The sequence below is a fragment of the Coregonus lavaretus genome, assembly GCF_964263955.1.
Source record: "Coregonus lavaretus genome assembly, chromosome: 8".
Classification (NCBI taxonomy): domain Eukaryota; kingdom Metazoa; phylum Chordata; class Actinopteri; order Salmoniformes; family Salmonidae; genus Coregonus; species Coregonus lavaretus.
In genome coordinates this window covers 30232830-30246577 of record NC_139995.1, presented here as the reverse complement: position 1 = coordinate 30246577, position 13748 = coordinate 30232830, and the positions used below count along the sequence as shown (strand labels likewise).

The window sequence follows — 13748 nt, the reverse complement described above, 5'->3', positions numbered from 1 at the left end:
TAAATGAGCCCTTTCCAAAAATCACAGAATGGCTGATTTTTCCCTTGCTCGGTGACTAAATGTGATATTCAGGAAGAAGGAGAGGAAGTTATAAAGGAGGAAGTAGCTCCTTCCATACCAATGCCAGTGATAATTACCAATGTGTGGTTGCCTTATGTACCTTTATTGAATGCACTGACTAAAGTCAGTCTGAATAACTGCATCTGCTAAACAACCAAAATGTAAAGGTCACCGTGTCCAGAGGTGTGTAAAGGGTGTGGCGGCCCTTGCCAGAAGGGCCCGGTAGGCCTGTCCAAACTGGCGGTTCATTACAGCGTAGAGCACAGGGTTAATACAGCTGTTGAGCCAGGTGAGATTGGCACAGAACATGTGGAGCACCTGGGGGGCGCGGTTCTGCTTATCAGCAATGTTCAGCAGCAGGAACGGGACAAAACAGCCCACAAAACACAGGAAGACAGTGAAACACATCCGGGTCACACGTCTAAACTCAACATTGTCCCCTGAAGAGGTGGTGGTGGTGGAGCAGGTGGGGGCAGGAGTGGCCGAGTGGGGCACAGGGTTAAGGGCAGGGGGGAGCTCCTGTCCCCCTGCTAGGTGAGCTGAATGCGAAGTAAAAGCAGAGCCCAAGGTGGAGTGGGAGGACTGGGCTTTCCCAGGGTGCACCTTCACCTCGCCACCCAGTTCCCCCTGGCTGCTCAATTCACAGCTCTGGGTGGTGGCCACCCCGCTCCCGACTCCACTATCCCCCTCCGTCCCTTGTTCTGATGAGTTCGGCTTCTTTCGTGACGAGCGTCGGCTAAACCGGTAGCGGACCAGCGCCTGTGCCGCCACCCTGACTCGCCTGTAGATGAGCAGGTAGAAAAGCCCCACGCAGCCCAGGCCGATGAAGAAGTAGAAGAAGAGTAGCACGGTGGTGTAAGGGCGCCCCCTGGTGCGGTGGAAGCTGCAGGTGCACACCTGCGGGGCGAATACGTAAACGGGCCAGAGCGGGCCGAAGCTGGCCAGGCCCAGGGCCCAGGTGGAGGGCAGGAGGATGGCCAGACCTCGCCCAGCAAACACCCGCTCAAACACATCCCGCCTCGTTACCAGCAGGTACCTGCTGGCTGCGATCAGACACAGGGTGATGATAGAGACAGAGTTGGAGAGGAAAAGGAGGAGGCCGAAGACGCTGCACCAGAGAGGGCCGCCCCTCCAGCGGAGGTGTAGGTAGGAGTCGACAGAGACGGGCTGCAGCAGGGTGCAGTACAGCAGGTCCGCCAGGGCCAGGTTCACAATCAGCACGTTGAAACGTGTCCGCAGCCGGGTGTCCGTGGCGAAGGCCAGAATGGTCAGCATGTTCCCCACCGTCCCAACTATGGTCACAACCGAACCCCACAGCACGCCGAAGTAGCGGTAGGCCTCCACCGAGGGGTGGTAGCAGGAGAAGGTGTCATTCTGCACGTCGCCTGTGATGTTCTCCAGCATCCTGGGAGGAGAGAGTTATCAACTTTATTGCTCCCCAGGCCAGGGGGAAGTTGGATTGGAAACACAATTATATAAATCATATAAAATTGATTCAACATCAGATACACATAACAAATGTATTGCACATCACATAATTTACACATTATACACAGAGAGAGAAGGGAAATTCCGAAATCATCAGCTGTCAGTCAAAAAATGTATGTGGTTTGATGTTCTGTGCATATCAGATCACAGCTAAAAATTAAATTGTTTATTTTTCCACATTCCCAATACGTCATGGAGTAGATATACTGCAGCTACTTCAGCATGACTACAGAGGCAAAAATGTACATTATTTTTTGAATTAATTATGTGTAAAATAAACCGTATCTTATACATACAGTATTTATTTTACGAATTGATCAAATTGAGGGGTCACATGCCCCCTCAATGGACAAGACACTTCAATAGACATGACGCCCCTGGTTGCTGTATTATAATATGACAAGTGAAATCCATGCTATCTAACACTAGGATTGTATAGTAGACTTGACATTATAATCCAATGCCTTTGATGGATTAACCATTAACTTCAGTTACAGTTCCTGGAAATGAACTGTTAAAACCATAATAAATACAAATGTAGATGTCAGACAGTTCTGTCAGATGTCAACTGCTGTACAGTAGAGTACAGGAAAGTACACTCCAATTGATAATAGTTCTCTCTTTGGGGTGAATCATTAACTCACATTACAGAAGTTGCTCTGAAACTGGGAACATCAACTACCACAGGTAGTGTTAACACAGGAATATTACTTTCAAACAGAGTATCACCACAAAGAACAGAATAAAACTTTATTTCTCACCTCAGTTTGGAAGCTTTCTGTCAAGGAGTCTTTGTCTCTCTGCAGTGTCTTGGTATTTGGGTTGTTCTGTGTGTCGTGGTTGTTCTGTTGTCTAAAAGTCTTTTTGCAGTTTATCTGTCACTCAACTGGTTCCTTCTCTTTTTCACCTCTTTTGAGCTTCCTCTCATCTCGTCATATGTGACGCATGGGGTGTGTTTTCTGTTTCATGACGGATCTGTTACTTAATTCTGAGTTTTCACAGCACAGAATGTGTTATTTTCTGATTTCTTCACCTACTGGCTACTGTATCCTCATTTTGTTAGAAATAGTATTGAGTCAAAGCTCACTCTGCGCTACTAGTCAAACATAAGACATCATAACTTAAAAATCAGTATTCAAAAGTATTTCTATGAACATACACTGTACGTATATGTACACTGTACAGTATATAGCATCACCACCACAGTCATTTTGTAAATAATTTATTCATCTTCAGTTTGTTTATTCAACAATAAGGAAGCTCTTTTGCCCACATTGCTAAAACAGTCTACATTTACAGTAATGCTTCAATATTATCTCAGAAATAACATTTAATATATTTATACACATAATGAATTTCTTTATTGCAATGAACAAGAGTCGTTAGCAGGAGTGCTGTAAGTATTGCTACAATTTCCCAGTCCTTTACCCTTCTTATACTGTATGAGAAACTCAGAAATACTTTGGTGGCTTTACAGTGACAACAGGCTCCAACCCAAGCCTGCTCATTTATATGGGTTAGTGTGAGATTGGGTACGGATACATGAGGCAGAGTAGGACAACAGTCTGCTCTTAAAGTGGAAATATATTATTAATTCCATTACTCTGGAGGAAATGTTGGCTTGATATTGCATATTATACTACTATCCCTCACATCACTGCTTGTGATGAGCATGTGAGAGAAAATACAGGTTCATGGTCTTATTCATTTCCCCTCTGTGAACTGTAACGAATTTATCCTACTTTTTCACTTCAAAACATCCTCCATCACAGTGTTTCTCACTCACTCCACACTCAACATGCTACCATCTGGGTATAGGGTCAGAGGTCAGCAATGGAAGGGAAAACCCACCTCCCTTGTGTTCTCACTAGAAGAGCCTGGTGCCATCAGATATCCATAAGGCTCCCCCTGTTATTAACAGTGTAGAAACAATTCCTTTAACACCCTAATACACCACTGTGTTGGGACTGTGCAGTCATACTTAAGCTTTGAGTAAAGGAACTGAAATTAGCTGTCTCGTTAAATCGTTTCCAGTTTGAATGAAAGGGGTCACCATTGAGGCATAGTGTGCTTCATCTATCTCTATCTATCTCCAGAATACACACATACTCACACACATGGAAACACAACACTTTGACACCAGCCATACAAAATAATAAGACAAGGGCAGAAACTAGAGGAATGCTCAAAGGAACCTATTGACTCCTCGAAACAGCTCCATCTTGGCCAGTCTCTTAGGCAGATGTCCCACTCTCCCTTTCTCTCTGACTTCTTACAGACAATAAGACTGACAGTGGAGGTCTGCTAGGAAAACAACAGTTAAATGGTTTATGACAAGTCCATCATTTTTCACTGCATTCATTATTCACATTTCTTAAAATGTCTTATTCACATTTCTTAAAATCGTTTTGCTCTATCTTGGTGCATTCAGTACACAGTTCTGCCTTGAGTCACAGCAGGGTTTAGAAGCCCTCTCTTTTGTTTCTCTCTCTCCCTTCCTTACTTCCTTCACTTCTCTCTCTCAGCTGATCTGACAACAGAGGATATATAGACTAACATCTATTATCCACAACACAACACTAGAACATATATCTAGAACCTGAAAACATACAGTACAACGTACCTTGTGCCTGGATCTGCAGAGCAGGGACCTAATCTAGAACCTGGAACTACAGAGTGGGTTATAGATGTAGGATCTTAATTTGATCCAGTTTGCTACAGCAGGAAATAATCCTGCAGCAACAGGAAATGTGAATTATTATGTGGATTATAATTAATGGACATTTTTGTAGGGGTTGATACATTTTTTCGTAAGGGAAAGTCAAGTCTGAAATTTCAAAGTGGAAATGTAAAACTTCATAGGCCTTTTTAAAACACAAATACACTACTTCTGCAACAGGTTGATCAAATTGAGATCCTACACCTGTAGGTAGGTACTGCACTTGGATTATTGAACACCCCAACAGGGTTTTACTGTATGAAACTTATATTGCAGTTGGCTTTGGGTGGGTGAGCACTGAACCAGAAATACAGAGATGTGGAGGAAACATGAAATAGAACAGAGCTCAGTCTACTGAGTCAGCCTCAGCCATGTTTGACCTGTACAAATATTTTTAACTGAAGGTTGAAGGAGGGTTAAGGGAGGGAAAGCGTTGACAGAAGGTCCATCTGAGTCTGTCATGCATCCTTCCTCTTTAAAATGGCTGCAAGCTGTCCATCCTTTGCTTTGGAAGTTTTCAAACAAAGAAGGGTGGAAGGGTGGAAGGGTGGAGAGGGAGAGGCACAGTCTTTCCTATGTCAAATATTAATGTTCTAACATCTGTCTTATCTATCAATGGTTTTCCCTGTTTACTTCACAGTGTGCTCCTTCCTGATAGGCCCCCATCCCACCACCGTCAATAAGGGGAGAAGAGGATTGGCCCATGGGTGGTGCGCATAGGCCCAGGGGCGGGCCGTAGGAGGCGGAGGTGCGTGCCTTGTAGTGTGCCCTGTAGGAGGTGGTGGTGGGGGTGGTAGTTCTGAGGGTGAGAAATGGGACCAGGGGCACGCAGCTGAGCCAGCTGATTGGAGGAGGCAGCGGCTGCCATCGCCACAGCAACAGCCAGGGGGTTAGGCAACAGTCCATGGCCCAGAGTTTTTGGAAGTTCCTTTGAGAAGGATGACTGTGAGATCCAGAGAGGGAAACAGTGTAAAGGTCAAAATGAGAAAGGTGAGAGAAGAGGCAGACTGTGGTATGCTGTCTATTTGACAATCCAGAGCTAAATTACTGAATCATCAAATAATGATTAAAAGTATTGCTATAGCCTATACACATAATTGGATCATTACCACAAAGTCTGTGCGATTCTTGTGCCGGCTAAGGAGGGGATTGGGCTTCCCTGCAACTCCATCCCGATGCCTTCGACTGGATATATGCTGAAGAGCAAAAGAAGTGTGGTGTTATAAGTTTTCTTCTTTCTCCAAATGTGCATCCTTCTTTCAGTGAGGTATCTGAATGATGAATTAAGCTATAGGTGTAGGGTAAAGTTGCCTCTAGATGCTGATCTGTGGCAGTTTTGCATTTCCTCCACTAATGGTTAAGGTTAGGATTGGGGGGAGGAGTAGCTGATCCCAGTAGTGGAAAATGTACCCAGGTGTCATATTTGAGTAAATGTAAAGAAACCTTAATAGAAAATTACTCAAGTAAAAGTGAAAGTCACCCAGTAAAATACTACTTGAGTAAAAGTCTAAAAGTATTTGGTTTTAAATATACTTAAGTATCAAAAGTAAGTGTAATTGCTAAAATATACTTAAGTATCAAAAGTAAAAGTATAAATCATTTCAAATTCCTTCATTTACGGATAGACAGGGGCAGTGTGCAATTACAAAACTCAGACATAATTTACATAATTTATAAACAAAGCATTTGTGTACGGCAGATCAGAGGCAGTAGAGATGATCAGGGATGTTCTCTTGATAAGTGCGTGAATTGGACCATTTTCCTGTCCTGCCTGAGCATTCTAAATGTAACTAGTACTTTCGGGTGTCAGGGAAAATGTATGGAGCAAAAAGTACATTATTTTCTTTAGGAATGTAGTGAAGTAAAAATAAAAGTTGTCAAAAATATTAATAGTAAAGTAAAGTACAGATACCCCAAAAAAACTACTTAAGTAGTACTTTAAAGTATTTTTACTTAAGTATTTTACACCACTGGCTGATCCTAGATCTGTACCTAGGGGAAACTTCACTCTGGAGCAGTGGTCGTGGTGCTCACTCACTCACCTGTTTGAGTTGCAGCTCGGAGTTTACCCTCACGTTGCAGATCTCACAGTGGAAGGTGCGTTCCTGAGTGTTGTGGTCCGAGGGCAGCCCCCCTGCCTGCTCTGGGCTGAGGTTAGGGCACAGCCGAGGGTATGCTTTGATGGGGCCCAGCCCACTCCACGCCTCCAGGATGGTTTTGTGTTTGGTACCTGTCACCCGTGTAGAGAGTGGTAGAGAAGGAAATATTTGTTGTTGTTGTTTGTAGATTTTGTAAGTTCACATCCCATTGATAAAACTAGTGCTGATAACTACTTGACTTAATTTTCTCTGTGGAGGGTTATGTAGGCCTACATTTCATGATGTTCTTTGATATTTGATGTATTTCTTGTACTATTAAGAAATTACAGAACTATATAGTTGTAATATGGAATAGGCTACCCTGACCTTTGTTTAGATTATTGAATTATTTTGCACCATAAATTAGATTTTGAGTAGTCTACACATCCATAGGCTACTGCGTGTGTCAATGGAAATGAGTCTCCCAAGGCAAGCCTTTCTCGCTGTTTACCTATCAGGATATATTGTCTTCCTCGGTTTAATGAATAACATATTGTTTTTGTGTTTACAAAATTATTTGCAGGATTTCTTTCATCATAGGATGACACAGGATGGGAGCACCCGGCCGCACTAGGTCACCCAGAAGCCAGGTAAGCGTTTAGATATATTTGTATTAGTATGTTCCTTAAACTATCATTTGTTTGTGGCTATCATTGTAATTAACCTAGTCCCCAGGCTAATTGGGCGGAATAATATGGTGAACGAGATCACATTGTAGGCTAATTGACAGTAGAAAGACGAGTAGGCCTAAGCACTATAATGAGTCAGAAAGTGTGGTGACATTGACTAGCCACTAGAGAACACACCCAAACATTTTCAGGATTAGGCTATTCAACACTTTTGGTAACCTATCTCCTGCTCTGTTATTGTCATGTAATAAAAAACCATTATCTCCTATTTCTCTTGTTCACTCTCATTTCACACCTCCTTTTGGCTCTTTTTTTTGGAACATTTCCTTCTCTCCTTTCTCAGTCTAGTACAGGGATGGGCAACTGGCAAAACAAAATGTAGCTTAGGGCTCCCAAAAGGCTAGGGTACGCAGACTGGGCCCCACATGATGAGTTAAGATTTTTGGTGGACCCCACCCCCATCAAAGTTGCCCATCCCTGGTCTTGTCTATAAACTCAGCAAATAAAGAAACGTCCCTTTTTCAGGACCCTGTCTTTCAAAGATAATTCGTAAAAATCCAAATAATTTCACAGATCTTCATTGTAAAGGGTTTAAACACTGTTTCCCATGCTTGTTCAATGAACCATAAACAATTAATGAACATGCACCTGTGGAATGGTCGTTAAGACACTAACAGCTTACAGACGGTAGGCAATTGAGGTCACAGTTATGAAAACTTAGGACACTAAAGAGGCCTTTCTACTGACTCTGAAAAACACCAAAAGAAAGATGCCCAGGGTCCCTGCTCATCTGCGTGAACATGCCTTAGGCATGCTGCAAGGAGGCATGAGGACTGCAGATGTGGCCAGGGCAATAAATTGCAATGTCCGTACTGTGAGACACCTAAGACAGCGCTACAGGGAGACAGGACAGACAGCTGAACATCCTCGCAGTGGCAGACCACGTGTAAGAACACCTGCACAGGATCGGTACATCCTGCGGGACAGGTACAGGATGGCAACAACAACTGCCCGAGTTACACCAGGAACGCACAATCCCTCCATCAGTGCTCGGACTGTCCGCAATAGGCTGAGAGAGGCTGGACTGAGGGCTTGTAGGCCTGTTGTAAGGCAGGTCCTCACCAGACATCACCGGCAACAACGTCGCCTATGGGCACAAACCCACCGTCGCTGGACCAGACAGGACTGGCAAAAAGTGTTCTTCACTGACGAGTCGCGGTTTTGTCTCACCAGGAGTGATGGTCGGATTCACGTTTATCTTCAAAGGAATGAGCGTTACACCGAGGCCTGTACTCTGGAGCGGGATCGATTTGGAGGTGGAGGGTCTGTCATGGTCTGGGGCGGTGTGTCACAGCATTATCGGACTGAGCTTGTTGTCATTGCTGGCCATCTCAACGCTGTGCATTACAGGGAAGACATCCTCCTCCCTCATGTGGTACCCTTCCTGCAGGCTCATCCTGACATGACCCTCCAGCATGACAATACCACCAGCCATACAGGTCGTTCTGTGCGTGATTTCCTGCAAGACAGGAATGTCAGTGTTCTGCCATGGCCAGCGAAGAGCCCAGATCTCAATCCCATTGAGCACGTCTGGGACCTGTTGGATCGGAGGGTGAGGGCTAGGGCCATTCCCCCCAGAAATGTCTGGGAACTTGTCTGGTAACATCTCACAGCAAGTACTGGCAAATCTGGTGCAGTCCATGAGGAGGAGATGCACTGCAGTACTTAATGCAGCTGGTGGCCACACCAGATACTGACTGTTACTTTTGATTTTGACCACCCCTTTGTTCAGGGACACATTATTCCATTTCTGTTAGTCACATGTCTGTGGAACTTGTTCAGTTTATGTCTCAGTTGTTGAATCTTGTTATGTTCATACAAATATTTACACGTTAAGTTTGCTGGAAATAAACGCAGTTGACAATGAGAGGACATTTCTTTTTTTGCTGAGTTTACATTAGAGGTAACTGCCAAAATAAAGGAAACACATGAGCAAATGAGGTATACAAAGTATATTGAAAGCAGGTGCTTGTGTCACGATCGTTGCTTAGAGATGAGGACCAAGGCGCAGCGTTGCAGGCAAACATACTCTTTAATAGAGACACGATCAAAACGAAAACGTGACAGTTCACGGTCTAACACAACAGACTAGAAACAAGATCCCACAAACTCTGTGGGGAAACAGGCTGCTAAAGTATGGTTCTCAATCAGAGACAACAAGCAACAGCTGAATCACGTTGCCTCTGATTGAGAACCACACTGGCCAACATAGAACCACAATACCAGAATGTGAAACCTAGAACAACACACATAGACTTTACACACCCTGGCTCAACATATTAGAGTCCCCAGAGCCAGGGCGTGACAGTACCCCCCCCTAAAGGCGCGGACTCCGACCACGCCCACCAAACACCACAGGGGAGGGACCGGGTGGGCACTCCGCTTAGGCGGCGGATCCGGCTCCGGGCCTGATCCCCGCTCCCTCTCCAACCCCCCAAAGTACCCCTGGTCCGGTCTGGCCCCGCTGGCCGGAGCTGGACTGCACACTGGTGGAGCGGATTGCTCTAGCTCCGGCGTGAAGCATCTGACCGGTGCCGGACCAGCCACCGGTGGAACAGGCACGGGCCGTGCCGGACTGACGACGCACACCACTGGCTTGGTGTGGGGAGCAGGAGCGGGCCGCGGCGGGCTGACGAAACGCACCACTGACTTGGTGCGGGGAGCAGGAGCGGGCCGGACCGGGCTGACGAAGCGCACCACTGACTTGGTGCGGGGAGCAGGAACGGGCCGAGCTGGGCTGACGAAACGCACCACTGACTTGGTGCGGGGAGCAGGAATGGGCCGGACCGGGCTGACGACGCGCACCACTGACTTGGTGCGAGTGGCAGGAACAGGCCGGACCGTACTGGGAACACACACCACTGGCCCTACGTGGGGATCAGGAACAGGCCGGACCGGACTGGCAACACACGCCAGTACCTCTCGCCGTGCCTCTACATCCTCCTTCCCCCTGGTGACCAGTGACTCCCGTAACCTGGCGGCCTCCTGCTGCCCCGTCGTCCACGGCGTTAGCCCCCCCCCTAAAACATTTATGGGCTTCACTCCTACCCGTGGACCAGGTCTCCATGCTCCTCGCCAGCCTTTCGCCCTTCTGCCTCCACGTCAAGCCCCTCTCTTCCTCACATGGCTTGACCCAGTCGAGGAGGCGAAGGAGATCCGCTAGAGATCTCTCAGGCGCTGGCTCCTGGACTTGCTGCTTGGTCCAGTCTTGGTGGGATCTTCTGTCGCGATCGTTGCTTAGAGATGAGGACCAAGGCGCAGCGTTGCAGGCAAACATACTCTTTAATAGAGACACGATCAAAACCAACAAAACGAAAACGTGACAGTTCACGGTCTAACACAACAGACTAGAAACAAGATCCCACAAACTCTGTGGGGAAACAGGCTGCTAAAGTATGGTTCTCAATCAGAGACAACAAGCAACAGCTGAATCACGTTGCCTCTGATTGAGAACCACACTGGCCAACATAGAACCACAATACCAGAATGTGAAACCTAGAACAACACACATAGACTTTACACACCCTGGCTCAACATATTAGAGTCCCCAGAGCCAGGGCGTGACAGCTTGGTGCTTCCACACAGGTGTGGTTCCTGAGTGTACTAAGCAATTAACATCCCATCATGCTTAGGGTCATGGATAAAAATGGCTAGAAGAAGAAATGTCAGTGACTTTGAAAGCGGGGTCTCAAAGGAGCATAGGGGGTTTAAAGGGTGTGTGTGTGTGTGTGTCTCAGTCACCGGATCTCAACCCAATTGAACACTTATGGGACATTCTGGAGTGGCGCCTGAGACAGCCTTTTCCACCACCATCAACAAAACACCATATGATGGAATGTCTTGTTGAAGAAAGGTGTCGCATTCCCTCCAATAGAGTTCCAGACACTTGTAAATTTATAATCTATGCCAGGGTGCATTGAAGCTGTACTGGCGCCTCATGGTGGCCCAACGCCCTATTAAGACACTTTATGTTGGTGTTTCCTTATTTTGGAAGTTACCTGAATGTACTTCTTCTCATCCAATTCTACTCTCATCTTCTCTCTTCATCCTCCCCTCCTCTATACTGTTTTCTTTCCTGATTGATCCCTCTTTACAAGCACACATGCTTTTTCTTTTTAGAAGCCCAACTCTGGCAGCTCACTCAATGGCCTAAGTTCATTAACCATTTTCAAAACCATTTCCAGACTGTTTTCTTTAAATACCAAAACTATTTACTCACGCCCTGTACAATTGCTTGGATACTGTTTATAGCTCAACAACCCACATTTGTATATTTTAAATCAGGCCCTCACAAATGTGGAATCTCCTTAGTGTGTGTTCATAACTGTGGACAAGCCCAAATGACTATATGTGCAACTAGTTATTTGACTCCGTATACATAATGTTTTATGCACTGTGCATCATTAAACATAACAGTCATATTCTGGTAACCTGCCAGTTTGTAATCATGGATGTCAGTAACTACGTATATGTAATTACTTCCAGGTATGTGTTTTAGAGGGATGGCTTTAGGTAACACAAACATAACTAGTTGTCCCATGTGGCTCAGTTGGTAGAGCATGCCACTTACAACGCCAGGGTTGTGGGTTCGATTTCCTTGGGGGACCAGTACGAATGAAAATCTATGCACTCAGTACTGTAAGTCACTTTGGATAAGAGCATCTACTAAAATGATGCATTGTAACTAAAAGAAACTGTAGCTGATTAAATGCTATTTAAAATGACCCAGACACATAGAAGGATTGTCCTGTCTCTCTATGTGGTGGATGAAAGCCAAGCTGTTCTTGTGTCATTTGAGTTGAGCTGGTTCCTCTAGCCTTGAACACACTGAAATATTCATTGGTGACTCTTCTTCCCTGAGAGTGTGACTTAGTTTATGTTTGTGTATTATGTGTGTGCATCAGAAGCCCTGGCTTAATATTGCAACATTTGGCCTTGTGAAGTTATTCAACCGCGATGGCTTAGCCGTGGTTTGCAGTGTATTCATAAATCATTGAGTGGAAGAAAATATATTTTTGTGTGACAGTGGTATCCCATGAGTCAATATCAGAGATCAGGCCGTGAAGAACACATACAATGTGTTTGTAAAGACTCAAGTGTCACTTTGTGTGGCTAAATTTGAGCCTGCTGCAAAGGCAATATCTATCTAGGCTGGAACGCTCAATGACTATAGACTTTATTACACATTGCGTTATCAGTTCTGTCTTTGGATGGAGCCTTACCTTTGTTGTGCGCCTCTAGCTGAGAGAGGGAGTTGACGGCCACTTTGCACAGTGAACAGTAGAGCAGCTTCTTGGCCTTGTCCTCCTCAGACTCCCCTGAAGAGAGGCTGGGGGCCGGGGACGGGGTGTCAGGGGGACCCGCCATGGGGGTGTCCACCTGGGGGGCACAAAGGGCCGGGAAGGGGGTGGAGGTGGTGGGCATGGGTGTACTCAGAGGGGGCAGGGATGGACACACAGGGAGCAGGGGGGTGTCTGGGACAAACATGGGGATGGGGCTGGGTGTCACGTCTGAGCCGTTTGAATGTGGGCAGGACTGGACGTCATCTGTGAAGAGAACAGATAGTAAATAGAATGTTTTCTACCATATTGTGTAGAGCACACCAGATAATATTATGATGAGGATGATAATGATGGTGCTGCGGCACTAGTACAGTACTATGTCTGAACCTACAGGGTCAAAACTCTGCCCCAGGGGGCCACACATCTGTCTCCCCCATCTGGAGTGAGTCGGGGTAGGAGGAATACCTTGGTCATGTCAGGTTATTCAGGTTGGAGAGTGTTAAAGGAGGGTCAGTAGAACAGCACAGTACTCTTAATGTTATTGCAGGTTAACCACTGTATGTAGCACAGGGTCATCTTGCCTGCCAATTGAACCAAGACATAAACAAAATACACGTTTTGAGAGCAAATAGAGCCTTTATGGAAAAATCATCAGAACAGCATCCTCATACTAGATAGTATTTAACCACAGACACAATCAAATCTGCCAGTTTTTTCTCTCCCAGTCTTTCCTGTGTGACAGTATGTGTCAGGGGAAGCTCTCTGTGGTGCCTCAGTTTTTTTTCCCAATCTGATGACAGCCCTCCCTCCCTCCCCACCACCCTCCTCTCCTCTGCTGGCCAATCCCAGTGACTGATGCCTGGGAAGCTGATCCTTGTCAGTGCTGACAGAGGCGTCTCTTAGCAGACAACCCCCTGTAAGACTCTATTCTGTTTCACCCCTGACATCTGACTAAACAGCTGTACTTTACACACACACAGACTGAAATGTGTGTGTATTTAGGTTATATCTCTGTGTGGGTTCAGCATGTGTGTGTGCGGTGTAGAGCATAGATGGTGCTTACCCTGTTTGCTAGGGTCAGGGCCTGGGCTGGATGGTGAGGGGCCTGGTGGAGAGGGGGAGGCGGTGGGGGGAGCGGCCGGCTTGTCACCTTCCTGGGGGCGAGTCTTGGAGGTCTCAATGCCTTTTACCCTCCGAGCGTGGCGGTTCCCCTTATAGTGGGCCTCTGCCTGGCTCTGAGGAGAGAACATGGGGAGGAGAGGGTATGACATCCTAATCCACATGGGTATTATTATTCACACACACCTGAGCGCCATGCTTCTCTGATATCTGCGTATATCGTTACAAAAAATATATACCCAATCTTTAGCAG

General features: G+C 46.1%; 2 protein-coding genes across 2 annotated transcripts in view; both read right to left on the bottom strand.

Annotated features, from left to right (window-relative positions):
- Positions 1-137: 137 nt before the first annotated feature.
- On the bottom strand, positions 138-2413 carry gpr84 (G protein-coupled receptor 84). Its single transcript, XM_084166738.1, has 2 exons — positions 2310-2413; positions 138-1465 (listed from the first exon to the last, which is right to left on the bottom strand). The coding sequence occupies exon 2, from the start codon at positions 1462-1464 to the stop codon at positions 229-231; it is 1236 nt and encodes a 411-aa protein (XP_084022864.1). The 5' UTR covers position 1465; positions 2310-2413; the 3' UTR covers positions 138-228.
- Positions 2414-4943: 2530 nt separating this feature from the next.
- The window catches only part of LOC311133999 (zinc finger protein 385A-like), a gene marked incomplete at both ends in the record, with an annotated part of 12445 nt that continues 3640 nt past the window's right edge, over positions 4944-13748 (bottom strand). Inside the window, 5 exons of the mRNA XM_084167617.1 lie at positions 4944-5210; positions 5377-5463; positions 6310-6497; positions 12317-12640; positions 13440-13611. Of these exons, the coding sequence (XP_084023743.1) occupies positions 4944-5210; positions 5377-5463; positions 6310-6497; positions 12317-12640; positions 13440-13611 (1038 nt within the window). The remainder of the gene's footprint in view (positions 5211-5376; positions 5464-6309; positions 6498-12316; positions 12641-13439; positions 13612-13748) is intronic.